Source organism: Rutilus rutilus (assembly GCF_951802725.1).
Source record: "Rutilus rutilus genome assembly, chromosome: 9".
Taxonomy (NCBI): domain Eukaryota; kingdom Metazoa; phylum Chordata; class Actinopteri; order Cypriniformes; family Leuciscidae; genus Rutilus; species Rutilus rutilus.
The window spans coordinates 19,726,078-19,742,204 of NC_140223.1; the positions used below are offsets into that span (position 1 = coordinate 19,726,078).

A 16,127-nucleotide genomic window follows, 5' to 3' on the forward strand; every position below is an offset into this window, starting at 1 on the left:
CCACCATCTGATCTTGATACGGCCCGGATCCGGCTGACTACATCATGCGTTGTGGTCATGTCTAGGCGCAGGTCCACCATCTGATCTTGATACGGCCCGGATCCGGCTGACTACATCATGCGTTGTGGTCATGTCTAGGCGCAGGTCCACCATCTGATCTTGATACGGCCCGGATCCGGCTGACTACATCATGCGTTGTGGTCGTGTCTAGTCGCAGGTCCACCATCTGATCTTGATACGGCCCGGATCCGGCTGACTACATCATGCGTTATGGTCGTGTCTAGTCGCAGGTCCACCATCTGATCTTGATACGGCCCGGATCCGGCTGACTACATCATGCGTTGTGGTCGTGTCTAGTCGCAGGTCCACCATCTGATCTTGATACGGCCCGGATCCGGCTGACTACATCATGCGTTGTGGTCGTGTCTAGTCGCAGGTCCACCATCTGATCTTGATACGGCCCGGATCCGGCTGACTACATCATGCGTTGTGGTCGTGTCTAGGCGCAGGTCCACCATCTGATCTGGATACGGCCCGAATCCGGCTGATGAGAAAAGACATTCAGCATCGGTTACAGAAGTGCAAGCCAAAATTTGCTGCATTTTAGACCTTCAAGGATTAAACGTCATGAACACGTCAAAGCGAACAGGGCATTGCTATGCAACATGCTACAATGCTGCTTTGATACAATCGTAGCAATTAAACGTGCTACAATGCTGCTTTGATACAGCTTCCTAGCTGCTTTGATACAATCTGTATTGTGAAAAGCGCTATACAAATATACTTGACTTGACTTGACAATGGACGCTTCATTATCATGCAGCATTATGATGCAGTGGTTCAGAAAGACAAATATACCCGTTTATAATGTTTACTTTGTCTCCAGTGTAGACAGCCTCAAACAGTTGTGGCGTGTCATGTCAAAAAATGCGCCTGGTGCAGATAAGCTGAATGGGTTTATTATAAGCGTGACGCTTGCTAGACAGTGTTTTTCTACTCAATTACTTTACTACTCAATTGCTACTCAATTGTTTCTTGCATAGCAACACAGCTAAAAGTATTCCTAATATGTTGGACCTTTTATTGAAAGTAGCCTACTTTTACTTGAGACATGCCTTCACAAGCACCCGTAAGAGTTGTATAGGCCTATTTGTGATGTTTGAGTTGGGGGAGGTGCGATTTGCTAAAGGGATGTTCTCAAGGTTGTTTGAAAATATGCATTATTTTTGTAATTCCTCTAGTTGCCAGTGACACTAGTGTTGCAGAAACCACATACCTCGCCTTTTAAAAATAAAGATTCTTCACTGGCATGGCATCTATGGTTCCATGAAGAACCTTTAACATCTATGAAACCTTACTATTCCACAAAAGGTTCTTTAGATTGAAAAAAAAAAAAGTTCTTCACACTAAGAAAAAAAATGAGTTCAGCTCAGAGTGGAACGTCACAGGTTGTTATCTCATGATTACAGTAATTACAACATGGGATGAACGCAGCATAAGACCATCTCTGGTGAAGTGACACATCTGTCATCATGAGTCACATTACAGTGACAACATGGCGTCTGAATTTCACTACACATATTATTGATATATAGAACTTACATTTTTAATGATGGCTAAGTAAGTTCTTGTAGTATCTATTCTGAGACTATGCGATTTCAGTTTCAGATTTTGTTTCTGGTTTTTACTGATTGTTGTTTTAATGGGATAGTTCACCCAAAATGTAAAATCCTGTCTTGTCATTCAAAACCTGCATGAATTTTATGGAACACAAAAGATATTTAGAAAAATGTTTTTTTGTACTTTCTTTGTACTTTTTTTTTTGCACGAAATTAGTCAATGGTGTTTGATGTTGTTTTGGACCCTGTTGACTGTCATTGTATGGACAAAAAAAAGCTTTTTTGTGTCTTCCTTTGTGTTCCACAGAAGATAGAAAGTCATACAGGTTTGGAATGAAATGAGGATGATTAAATAATGACAGATTTGTAATTTTTGGTTGTAATATCCCTTTAAGCACTGACACGCAGAGATGATTTAACCTCAGGATACTGACTGCTGGTAGGCACAGGCAACCTTAATGCTTCAGTGAACCCCGGCCCAGTCTAGCTTCAGGGGAATAACCCTGTTCTTGTGAAACATATGCATTCAAACAGACAGGAAACAGTGTAGCTGGTTAAGGCTGCACAACTTCAATCAAGAAATCAGTCATTTGCTCCTTGTTAAGTTTGTCTAAACAGGTTGTAATTTCAGTATTCTTACTTTTACAGTGTGCAATCACAATTACCAGTTTCAGCAACGCCACTGAGCTTGGAATAGTAATTATTTCACCGACAGACAGAGAACATTTTCACATAAACATGAGCGGGCTCCGAGGGAAATACGGTGAAATGAAAAGGTGATGATGGCTCCCTATAATTCCAATAATGGCCAGCAGATGAGGACTGCATTATCATTTGGTGCTTAACGTTCATAACTCTTCTCTCTGCGGCATCACTTAACATTTCTATATTATTGCCACAAAGTCCTCTCTCTCACCTCATGTATATTTCATGAGGGTTGCTCTTTTCCTTACCATTTAGTTCTTTGTGGAGTGCAAATACTGGGAACTGATGAGCAGGTCATTGTATGGGTAATTTTTAGGAGAGGTATGTTTTCAGATTTTCCCTTTTCCCTTTTCCACTCTAGATTACTTTAAACTATCGCTATAAATGGGTGGCAGTTTGCTAATTAGATGTTTTTATTTACCAGAATAACCCGTTCCAGAGGGAAAGAATGCAGCAAAACAACAAAAAGATCTTAACAGTGGCTCTGTTGCAAATAGCAGTGATATTGCTGTAATTGGAAAGTTATTGTTTAGAGACAGGCATAACAAAGCTGTGTAGCCATCAGGTAAAAGGTACTAAAATACTTTTCTTACACTTTGAGTTATTGTTGTTTTTAAACATTTTCATGGCAAAATATTTTTTATAAATATTACTACTTTCTAAATTCTTTCTAATGTCAAAATGGCTTTTCATCGAAAGGTCAAAATATCTTGATTTTTGAGGGTTGAAAATAACATGAACATGATGTTTTTTTTTGTAGAATTACACTATTTGACCTGAACTAAAGTTGCCCTTTGATTTATGGTTTAAGTATGGGATGTACACTAACCTTCAGAATTTTTTACTGTTTGGAGTTTTTTGAAAGCTCTTTTTTTTTATGTTTTCACAAAGGCCGCATTTATTTATCCCAAAATACCATCAAATTGTGAAATATTACAATTTAAAATCACTGTTTTCTTTTTGAATATATATTTTTAAGTGGTCATGACCGATTTTTAAAAAAAATTTTATTCTAATATACATGAGGTTCACTTATTTTAATAGTTTTTTTTTTCACACAACCTAATATATCCTAATATATATGTGAAAGAACACTTTTTTTCAACATTCATTCCGACCCTCTGTGTCTGTGTGTGTGTGTGTGTGTGTGTGTGTGTGTGTACCTTCTGCGTGTGCACATTACGCCTTCTGCGTGCCTGTACCTTCTGCCTGTCTGTACCTTCTGCCTGTCTGTACCTGTTTGGATTATATTGTTTGTAAAAGTTTGCTTAAGAACTTTTGATTCTCCCTCGTCTTCTTCTGCCTGCACCACACCGTGACAAACGGGACATAAATTAAGCCTTTAAAGAAAAGGGCTATTGGGCTGTTTACAGTGTCATATATAATAAAAGAGCCTGCACAGCGACAGGAAATAGAAATGAACACAAAAAACCTACCTAGTGCTATACCTTACACAACACTGACTGTGGATCTGCGCTCAGGAGTTTTTTTTTTTTTTTTTTTTTTTGAGCGGATGCGGACAAATTCTTTCTACGCACACACAATTTTACGTAACACATGTTTTAAAAACATAATTTAACATATAAATAACACTTTTTAAATAGCCCACTTAAAGTGTTTATTACAAATAAATAACTAAATGCTAAAAATGAATAAATGTTAATGAACAAACATTTGCGTTGCAATCCTGTGAAAACAGGGGGTGCTGCAGCACCCCTAGCTCCCCCACTTCCCGCGCCCCTGGCCACAGATGAGATATTACGAAGTGTAAGGGGTAGTGAATTCCATAATTTTCCATAATTCCACCTACAGTAGACAACCAGAAACGAGGGATGGACAATAAACCAAGTTCAGCTGATCTAAGTGACCGGGCAGGGCGGTAAGAGTAAAGTAGATCAGACAGATATGGAGGTGCAAGACCATTTAATGCCTTAAACGTTAGCCACGGGTAGCCAGAGAAGGTCATGAAGCAGAGGAGTAATGTGAGTAGAACGCCTGACGGAGGTGAGAACTCTTGCTGCTGAGTTTTGAACATACTGTAATATTGCAATACGTTTTTTGGGCAGACCAAGAAATAGAGCATTGCAATAATCCAGACGTGATGTGATTTAATGCATAAATTAAGGTTTCAGCATCAGCTAAAGTGAGAGAAGATCGAAGATATGCAATATTACGAAGATGGAAAAAAGTTTTTAACAAGACAAGAAATATGAGGGCTAAAATATAGTTTAATCGATTAAGACACCAAGGTTACGAATAGATGACGAAGGCTTAACATGAACTCCATCAATATCAAAGGACAGGTCCATTCTTTTGACTGAGGCAGCAGAGCCAATCACCAATATCTCAGGTTTTTTATTATTTAATTTGAGGAAATTCAGGGACATCCAATGCTTGATGTCCCTGATACATGCAGTGAGTGAGTCAGGGAGGGATGGCCTATCAGAGCTGGTGGTAAGATAAATTTGAATGTCATCAGCATAGCAATGAAACTGAAGTCCATGCCTGCGTATGACGTCACCAAGTGGATATATATAGATGATGAACAATAGTGGGCCAAGAACTGAACCTTGAGGAACACCCTATGTAAGCGAAGCAGTGGCAGATCTATACCCTTGTATGGTGATATAGTACTTTCTGTCGCTGATGTAAGAAATGAGCCAGGAAAGAGCGTAACCAGTGATGCCGATATCAGAAAGCCGAGAGATCATTCGAGATTTCTTGGCAGACTGTCAAATGCAGCGCTTAGATCGAGAAGCATCAAGATGTTTATTAACCCTGAATTCACGGACAAAAGAATGTCGTTAACCAGCCGAAGAAGAGCAGTTTCAGTGCTATGAGATGGGCGAAATCCTGACTGAAAAGGTTCAAAAAGATTATTAACACCTAAATATGATCGCAATTGCGAAGCCACAACCTTTTCAAGGATTTTGCTTAAGAATGTTAAATTAGATATTGGCCTGTAATTGTCCATGTTTAGATGGTCAAGGCCTTTTTTTAAGAAGGGGGGTCATTTTTAATTCTGCTGGGACAATGGTGGAAGCCAAACTACAGTTTATTATATGTGTTATGAAGGGTGTAACCTCGAGGTGGACACACATCTTAAGCAGAACAGTAGGTGTAGGATCAAGCTGGCAGGATGTGGAATTAGACTTCACAATTATATCACTTATAGTCAGAGTAAAAGCAGAGAGAGAGTTTGTTGAGTGAGCTGAATCAGATAACATCAAATGAACATTTGAGTCACTTGTATGAGGGATGTCTTTGGTGATGGATTCAGTGATTGACTTCAATTTGTCTGAAAAGAATTGGGAAAAGCTATTCACAAGCAGCCCAGAGCCCGAAATAACATGTTGTGGTGGATTAGTGAGTTTGTTAACCATAGCAAAGAGTGCTTTGGGCCTGCACGTTGCATTCCTAATGGTAGAGGAGAAATAAGAGGATCTTGCATCGTTGAGGGCTGTACGGTAGTTGAGCAAATGTTCTTTAAAAAAACAGTGGGTCCAGTTTTCCTATTTAGTCTTTCTAGACGACGACCCTCAGTTTTCATCGTTCGAAGGTCAGGAGTAAACCAGGGTGAGGCACGGGTAGATGGAATCAGTCTAGTTTTAACAGGAGCATGCCTCTCAAGTATTTGAGAAAAAGCATTATTGTGAATACAGCAGAGTTCTGACAGACAGTTAGATAGTAAACATTCTGACAAGGTTGAAGCCCTTATTGAAACAGAGAAAGAAGATGGATTCACAGAATTGATTTAACGATAAGTGAGCATTTTCTTCAGTGGTGATATAGATATTGGAAAACTTTTGAGTTTGTGATCTGAGAAAGCAAAATCAGAGCCACTAACAAGAATATTATATAAGCCAGATGTACATATGAGATCCAGTATATGACCCCTGGACTGAGTAGCAAAAGTTACATATTGAGTTAAGTTGAAACAGTCCAGTGCAGACTTTTTTGCAGTTTTTTTGTATTGTGCAGTGTTTTCATGTATATTAAAATCACCAAGCAAAATAACAGATGAATGACAGACAAGAGTAACTCACTAATCTCAGAGAAAAAGTCAGAGGGAAATTTTGGAGGTCGGTTACCGGTAATTAAAGAGTGACGTTTGGCCAGTCATTTTCAGCGCTAGGTATTCAAATGCTGCAACTCGATCTTGGATATTTTAATAGTCTCATGGCAAACTACAGCCAGCCCTCCACCTCTACGATGAAGACGCGGTTGAGAGAAATAGATGTACCCAGGTGGTGTTAAAAGGTTCAAGTTGAAAAGGTCATTAGGCACCTGCCAGGTTTCCGTCAAAAGTAGCATGTCCAGGTTTGTGTCAATGATTATGTCATTCAACACTGATGCTTTATCAGTTAAAGAGCGAGTGTTCAACAGCGCACATCGCAAGTCTGAAGATGCGCGTCTGCAGATTCCGAGGTCAGGATCAAAACGCAATGATCTCAGATTTCCAAAGTTGATAAGTCGATTTTCCTGCTGTGTTTTACCCGAAGCACGGGTGTTGGTACAGACAACCGGAATATTATTTGAAGACGAGCAGTGATATATCCGAAGTTTCTTCCGCGAACGGTGTATGTAGCGAGGTCGGCGTAAAACTCCAAGTTGTTCACACCATTTTTAAGTGTCCGGAGCCAAGCGGGAAGATCCTTTTAATGTTCTGAGTTGAGCAGCAGAAAATTGTAAAGCCATCTCGTCCATCCACTTGTTCCTGATGCTGGTATCCTTTTTAAGTCTCTACTGTAATGAGCAAATGAGCTGTTTAAACAGGACTCCTTTATGCATTTACTTCTGTATACTGAATCCAGTGTAGACAGAGTCAGTCATATGTGCTGATTTATGTTTCTGCCGGTGGTGCCTCCACAATCTACACTCCATGATAAATGAGCTAAGCAAGGTGACACATATGCAATAATGACTCTTAAAACATTTTAACATTACTCAATAATTAATTATACTTGGTGTGAGTTTTTCAAGAGTTCTGTCTTTCTCTCCATGCAAGGGTGTGCTTGATGAATTAATTTACACAAAAGTTATTCGTGTCATGTGAAGAAAAACACGGACTGCAAATACATTACCAACCAATCGGTTATATTTTACATGACGCTCGCATCCGGTGTTGGCAAGTGCCAGCCATCGCATGACTGAACGCAAGTAGGCGGGGCCTATTGTGCCACAAAGTAAAACTATTTGGTGATGTCTTGCCTTGGAGGCAGGCATATGCAAATGTATTTGCCTGTGACATCATAAATCCCACAATATCTAAACCAGCTGTTTTTGTAGCTTGATTTAAATAAATGCTTTTATTTATAATGAAGAGGACGTTTTAAGTTATGAAACTTGCAGGAAATTTTAATGGTGCAAAGACCTTATATGTCAAAAGATCAAGGCAAACTTGATTTCTCATGTCATGACTCATTTTATTCCTGATTGCAAAGCTGAATTTTCAGCATCATTACTCCAGTCTTCAGTGTCGCATGATCCTTTAGAAATCATTCTAATATGCTGATTTGCTGCTCAAGAAACATTTCTTATTATCAATGTTGAAAAAAGTTGATTTTGATTTGGCAGACAAAAGTTTGTAAGCATTAATATTTAGATTTTTTTTTGTGTGCATGATTTTATAAAGAAGAATCATATATCAGCCTCTTTTTTTTTTTCAAATCTCTGCAGTTATACACATACATTTTTACTTTACAACCCACAAAATATATCCGAATGACTTTTAATACAGAAACAAAAACATGTTTCGTATGAAAAATGCTTAAATTTTTTGGTGAATTACATTTATTAGATTTTCTTTTTTTTTTTTTCTTTTTTTTTTGGGATTAACTGAATAGAGCAAAAAATAGACAAACTATTTAGATAGGAGTAACCTGTTTAATCCGAGCACTTTGATCTTGTAGAGCACGGTCGACCACTTCCTCCTTTCGCCTCAGTTAGCAGTTGAAATGAAATACAAATGGCAATACTCGAGCCATTTAATCGAGGGCACTATTAGATTATGTACGGTACAAACTTTGCGCGAAGCCTGAAGTTGTTCCAGTTGCTGACGCTAGGAGCTGTCCGCGGTACTGAAACGGCTCGACTCAGTCTGAGAGGTGCTGACAGAAATTGAACATTCTCTGGCTCTCCTCCGTTCACAATTATAAATCTGATCAGAGCTCCCGTCTCGCGCAGCGACCTCGTTCCTCACGGCGCGTGCGGCGGAGGTCTCGCGGAACGTTTGTGTCCTGCTCCTCTTTAAATAAGTGTTTTAATACAAGGACATATTCTGTGATAGGAACCCACTGCCGCGAGCATGAACTCGACAAGAAATTACAAACCAAGCATGGTCATTCTGATTCTGGCCGTATTTGCTGGCTTGGGGATGACACGAGGGCAAGGTAAGAATTTATATTTAAAATTCTAAACATTAGAAATACTTGTTCTGTTGTCCACGCGATTAGCGGATTGGATACGCGCAGCTCCACAGAGCCCGATGTGTAGATGATGCGAGCGCGAGACCCATTTCTCACTGTATTGTACCTTTGTTTGCGGAGGAAAAAAAACTCCGGTTTGAGAAACATCTTTGTGCCGAGGAGGCTATTTAAGACGTTTCAATAGTAGCCTACTTTGGTTGCACGCGAGAATCACACATTGCACAACAGAAGGACTCGTAAGTCACAAAGTCATCGGCGTAATTATGATAAAGCACGCATAGGATTGACAGCACAGCGCGTAACAGTGTATTTTTTTTTATTGCTCTACGCTCTGACTTCATATTTTTTTTAAAGCATTGCATAATTTTTATACGAGTCAGAGCTGTATATGTTTCATTCTCTCGTTTTCCATTTTTCATGTGTAATAGCTGTTCTCTGTATACACTGTTTATATGACGTAAAGTTAGAACACATTCCCAGATCTTTGTTTGGAGATTTATCTCATCAGTATGTTAAATGTGATTGTGTATAACAAGGTGAAAACTTTGAGGTTCAACAGGTTTTTAATTTGGGGATCACAGCGTGACATTATCTTCACTGATTTAGAAGTGAAACAGACTTTCAGTGATAATAAAGATTGGATCCGCACCTTCATTTTTTTCACTGTAACTGTCACTGTAAATTGCATTTTACTTAAAGGAAACATTGCATTCACAGTAATCTTATTTAAATATCTGAGACTATCATTGTATTTTATTGTGGTAGAGAAAAGGAAAGATGTTAAACAAAAGCACAAATGTTTGAATCGAGTATTATGTAGTTCTAATATAAACTGTAGGCCTGTTTCAGATCGTTCCTTTACACCACACTATTGATAGAATAAGTGAGTGACATCTTCTGTACAGTTTACATCATGTTTCATTTCTAGTAATTGTCACTTTAACAATATAACAAACTGTAACACACACTTTGACATGGGTGTCTCACAATTTGCATTCAGTTTGAAGGTTGTACCTAGTGTCTTGCTAGTGCATGTTCATCTTTAAAACGTTGATTTAAATTCACACAATATATAAACAGAATAACACTATATGCTGTAGCTCTGCAGTTTGCTCTATATACTGTAGCTCACTGAAACCTGCTACAGTCATTTCTCAGGCACAGTGTAGCCCATGTTCACTCAAAGCTGTTGTACACCATACCTCAGAGCTCTGTGTTGTTTTTAGCTTTTGTCTGACAATTCCCCTCACTCTTTTTGTCTTACTGTAAAAGCTCGGCGAGCAATACAAGGGATAATCCTGTGTTATTTGTCAAGAGCAGCTCCATGCAGTATACTTTTGAGAGATGCAGCACTCTTTTCTCTGTAAAAATCCTTTAAAAATATAAGAAACAACAGGAAACTGATTGCATGTCAGCCAAGTTACATGTAAATGTATTTCCATGTTGAAGTTCTTCCAATTCAAGAGTACCTTTACACTTTTACTCACCTGTCAACTGCTGTTGAGAGACTTGCAAAGCAATCAACTTGCCATCATTCGAGAAGAATCTTTCATTTGCAAATGTGATAAGTTTCCTAGTTTTAGGTGACAGCATATAAATTGCTCTTCGTAGTTAAGACTGATTGAAAGAATCTGAGCCTTTTCATCCTGTCTCATGTTTCAGACTCATTTTGTCTGTCTTAACTAATTACGTCTCGTGCTGTATTGATTATATATCGGTGATTGGAACATTGACCTTTTTTGCTATGAGTGTATGAGTCAGTGTTTTCCGATCAGTCACCTTCAGGACGGTGTGATGAGGCTTCAGGGCTGCGCGCTGAATGGCTCTTACCTTGAAAAGCACTCTGACTAATGCACAGCTCCATCATTACACAGTGAGCATAGACAGGAGGCTAAAAGCAGGGCCCACCACTCACAAATGGATGATGGGCTATACAAGAAACGCAGGAAGGTCGGGGGTCAATTTGCTCTGGTCTGTGCTGTCCTGCTGTGATAGACGCATATGTAAATACATATTTAGTGCCTGCGCACCAGGAAAGCACGCTGGAAAAGACTAATGTTAACGTGTAAAAAAATATGTGACTCATGTTACGGATGTTTTGAACAAAGCAAAGGTGCCAGTACAAATGTTTTTAAATGAGATTCAGTGGTGTATAGACATCCTCACGGCTCCCTAATGGCATTGTGGGCAAATGCTATAGCAGTGGTTAAATTTGTAATCTAGAGCAGTTTCTACACTACGTTCAGTAGCTCATCTAAGCATATGGTGCATTTACAAAGACTTTTTAATGCAGCATTGAATTGCATGCACAATGAATGGAAAACTATGGTGTGAATGTCATAACAGAGCTGCTTGTGTATGGTGTTGGAACCTTTACCAGCTTTACCAGCGGCTTCACTGTAATGCAGTGTTATGATTGTAATGGAGCTCCATTCTAGAATCTTTGCTGCAGAATGGCTTCTCTCATTTACAGCAAATTTACACTTTGACAGAAATCTCTTAACCAAAATATTAGAACCGAGCGAAGGAAAAGCGCAATGAAGATATAAATTAGGGACGCACAATGTATCTGTACCTTTATTTTGATTAAAATATGCTCTGTGGTTATCATTACTTTAAGGGACTACAAAATAAATTCATACTGTACCTCCTACATGAAGTTGCTATATAGGGACTACAACGGTTTTCTCTTTCATCAAATATCCTTGTGGTAGCTGTAGTCTATATTAATATTGGTTATTGATCGCTATTCGATATTACCTTTACCATCATCTTACGCTAAAAAATGAACAATGTTAATTGTAGTCTTTAGCAAATCTCAACCATACACAATGGATAGCTATTTTTCATACTGTACATTATAATGTTGTGATGCCTAAATTCACTTTTCGCATTTAAAATGCATTTTATTTGTAATTAATTTTATTAGACAACATAGTGTTGAATTGTAACATTTGCCATTTATTGGTCATTGACGTTAACATTAAAATAATTATTGACTTGTATCAGTCAGTATTGTATCTATGAATTTGTGCATTTCTAATATTATTAATAAAAAGAGGGCTATATTGCCCAACTTTGTTGAAGTAAAAAGACTGAAATAGTATTTTCTTATAAATCAAACTCCAATCATTTTGAAAAAAAAACAACATTTTTTTACAGTGTATAAGTCCTACAATGTTTTTCTCATTCATCAAGCATGTAAACTCACATCCTTGTGGTGGCTGTAGTCCATATTTAGCCACTTTTTAGCAAACGGAGCAGCATTAAAATCCACATTTGAGGAATGACTGTAGTGCCGAATGGTCTCAAAGCAGCCCAAGAAACTAACGCAGTCGTCTGAGCTGCTGTCTGTGCTCTGGCAGTGTGTAAGATCAGACATCCCAGGTCTCCACTGAGAGAATAAGTGTGTCAGTGATGGGTGGACTTGTAGTCAACCCAGCCGAGATCGGCCCTCGAGGTGGGTGAGTGCCACAGCCTGACTCCATTACCTGAAGCGCCAGGGGAAGGGTTCGGCCACACTTCCTCCCAACGCAGCTCATCCTGCTCCGAGAAGGCATTAGGCTCGCACCCTGTCTTTTAGGATCAAGCAATATCACTCAATCAGCAATTTATCAGTGCCCTGTGTCGTCCCAGGCAGTGCTGGAGAAGAAGAATGGAGGGAGGGAGTGATAGTCAGCTTGACCCCTTGACCCCCCCACACACACTCGGTTCAGCAGGAGCTGTGAGGTTGAGCGTCTGCTCTCCTAGTCTTTATTACGACCCTGATAAATGAGTCGGCTGCCGGGCTGGATGGCCTCCTACAGCCACACTGGCAGACCTGCCACTCCTGTAATGCTGATGAATGGTCAGCTGGGACAGCACTCAGCAGACAGTACTGCTGGGAGAAATCTGGACGCTGCCAGGGTGCCCAGCCTCCCGCTGTCAGCACAACTGGCACATACGCACCATGGCCATTGAGGCAAGAGAGGCAGGGCCTTCTTAAAAATGTCTACAGTACAAAAATAAAACAATGCAAATATTATGAAATATGCTATTAAAAAGTAGATAAGCAAGAGGGACACTGTCCAACAGCAACATAACATAAACAGTGTACCTGTACGTCCTTTGGGTTTGGTGGAGAATGAACGGGTAAACGTCACGTTAAAGGAAGCAAAACCTCCATTGCGCTATGATTGGCCTATTGCGCTGTTCACGTGATAAAGCCTCTCATTTTCATACGTTTTCCACATCCCCACATCAGTCTAAATTAATAAATATTATAATGGTGTTAATGGGAAGACTAATTATAAAATAAACAACTCATCCACAGAGATATCAAGGCTTTGTCACATCAAAATCAAACTTGGAATGACTTGAAAAGGCAACCTGTAAGTTTTTTTTTTTTTTTTTTAACTATCAGCTTTTCTGAAGTTGTGTGTGTGTGTGTGTGTGTGTGTGTGTGTGTGTGTGTGTGTGTTTGTGTGTCCATCATGACACCTGCAGTGTTTACTGAGCTTTGATGACTGATGATCCAAAAATTAGTTGAATGTTTAACAGAGCAGCTGAACAGCAGTTTACATATAAAATATACATGAAATTAGAAATTTGTTACTGTGTTTTATAATTATTATTTTGGAATAAATGTAAAAATGCTTAAAAATGCTACATTGGTGAGAAAACATCCATTCCATTGAAAATGCACACATTTATTTTTGAAAGTGCAAGTTATTTAACCTGGAAAATGTGTCAACATTAAATGTAACTGGAACATTAATTTACATTGTGTTAAAATACCACACATAAAAACTGTGCTACATGACCTGCTCTTACCATCGTACAGTATCTAACCCACTTAAAGAGCATTTGAAGTTCTTTTGTAGCGGCTACATCTGAACATCTGTGCATGATGATCAATGACTTTGTCAGGCTTCCAAAGGCCAGATGGTAAAGATGGAAATGTAGGGAGTTCAGATGTAGAGGCGAGATTGAAATAACGCTATTGCCTTACTGAACTCATCGTACTATAATAGATCTGGGCTATATACGGATGAGAAGAAGGCATAATGTGGCCCAGGAGTCTGACAGGCTTGAGTCTAATTATAAAACGCGTATTTTTGCAGTCTAGTCTTTATGTTTGCTCTTGACCTGAATATGCCATAGTCTATATCCTTTCCTAATGATTCCCGTGCTGTTTTGCACTGCAACATTGTGCTCGTGCGCACATCGTGCTTGCTTGACTCAAAAAGGATTAAAAACGTTGTTGCCCATTTTTGCTGTTTTCTTCGCCCTGATAAAAATGGAAGCCCTTGCTGTGGCTCTCTCGTCCTTTAACCCACACTGTATGTGTGTTTGTTTTTACGGCCCGTTTTAATCTCTGGCCGTGGCAGGAGCATGGGGTGTAATGGTGCTTTATGTGCTTGTCCTGCCCCTTCCATAACTCAGCCCGCCACGCTTTTTTACATCACTTTCTACGGCATTCTAGGAAGCACATTATGGTTTACAATTTAATTCAGTCATGTCCTTCTCCAGAAAATGAATGGGTGCAAATTGCCGATGAGAGCATGATTGAATTCACTGACCCCCTCCCCCAGCTTTTATTATACACACACGGTTATAAGTCAAGGGTGGCGAGATTATGTTTGTATAGATTAACCGCAGATGGCGGATGTATTATGAGACAGATGAGGACTTATTTCAACTGAAATAAATCAGATACTTTAAACTTAAATAGTTTTTGCAATGTTATATTAGATATCATGTTTGGCTGCCGTTTGTATTTATGCAGAATAATCGGTAAAACAGGGCTCCAGACTGCGACTAATATGCCTTTTCATCAAGATATCATCATGTGCATGAGCCACGATGAACAAATGACTCTTATGAAGCAGTTCAGTTTACTGATTTGAATCAGACTCGCTTGGTGAATTATTCAGAGGTGTTCACAGCTGACCCTTTCAGAGTCATTTTTATATTATGTCCGATTCTTGAAAAAATTACTCTTACAAGCCAGTTTTTATGAGTCAGTCAAAATGTTTCATGAAACAGCTTTTAGTTAGCGGTTTGAATCAGACTTGTTTTGTGAATCATTATAGGTGTAACCTCTGAACCACGAGTCATTTGTTGGTTAAGTCCGATTCGGACTAGGAACCAGGAACCATTTATGTAATGTATAGGGGAGAGCGGGGCACAATCTTTTTTGACTTTCTCAGTTTGTGTAAATCTACTTAGGGTTCATAGTATTTATTTTTCCCCACATTAATTTCACATATGTCTAGTAAAATTGTGGTTTTGTTTTATTAATACAGTGTATACTTTTTTTGATATATCCCGAAAGAATGGAAGTGAAATGTGACAACATGCCCCATGTGAGGGGCACATTGTAACATGACCATATGACAGCTTAAAATCTAATAAAAAAAACAGACTAACTAAAATATTTTCTCAATAAAATACAATTATTAACTTTTTCATATAACATAATGGCATTTTTTTAATAATTAAAAATAAAATAAAATTTGAGTTTGACAACGAACACACCGGAAAACACAGCTATACAACATAGTTCAAAACATAATAATAATGAATAATTTCTGAACATTGACTCTCAGTCTTTATTCATGTTTTCTCAATAGAATTCATAAAAGTATAGAATAGAATAGCATAGTTCTAATAGGGGCACATTGTAACACAGTGTTACAACATGCCCCACCTGCACAACTGGGATTTAAACCCTGCTAATGTCTTCTGCTAGTTAGCGAAGCATTAAAGAACCATATCAACTGTTAAATAACTGATATGATTAAAATAATATCAGATTTGTCTAATTTAAAATAAACACCAAAAATAGAGATGAAAAATTAACATAAGTAAGACATTTACTTTTGCTATGGTTAAATAAATGTTCAGTGGTATCGTCCAAAGATTTCTGAATTTTGGCGTAATTTTTTCTATATATAGTGTTGATATGGCAACTAGTAAATACACTAGTTTCAAGTTTTGTCATGCTGGCATGTGTGGAAGTATTTAAAACAAGGGTGTTACAACAAGCCCTGCTTTCCCACTTAAGGTTCTAGTGACTTATTTTTAAATGACAGTGTATAAATAAAGATAGATATTCACAGCAGATTTTGATATTCATATTTTTATAGACACATATTGGTTATTTTTAGTACATAAGATCCAATTGTAAGTTTGAATCAGATGTAAGGGAGACATGTTGAAGTCATAATACTTTTTTAAAAACAGGCCGAATGAATAGCCATCTTTATTGAGTGAATCTGTAATTTGGCTCCTAAACGTTTAAAAACTAAATGATGGAGTCATTGGCTTCTAAAATTACTAGTCCAGAGCCGTATAAAATATATACTGTATTTCGAACACGTTCAGACACTTC

General features: G+C 38.5%; 1 protein-coding gene across 5 annotated transcripts in view; it reads left to right on the plus strand.

Annotated features, from left to right (window-relative positions):
• Nucleotides 1–8,421: 8,421 nt before the first annotated feature.
• Nucleotides 8,422–16,127, plus strand: part of sez6b (seizure related 6 homolog b) — a 198,004-nt gene continuing 190,298 nt past the window's right edge. For all 5 annotated transcript variants that reach the window (XR_014628838.1, XM_084419962.1, XM_084419960.1 and 2 more), the window contains exon 1: nt 8,422–8,716. Coding sequence is in view for 4 of the 5 variants with exons in the window: in XM_084419962.1 (XP_084276088.1) it covers nt 8,632–8,716 (85 nt within the window). In the remaining variant the exon portion in view is untranslated. The remainder of the gene's footprint in view (nt 8,717–16,127) is intronic.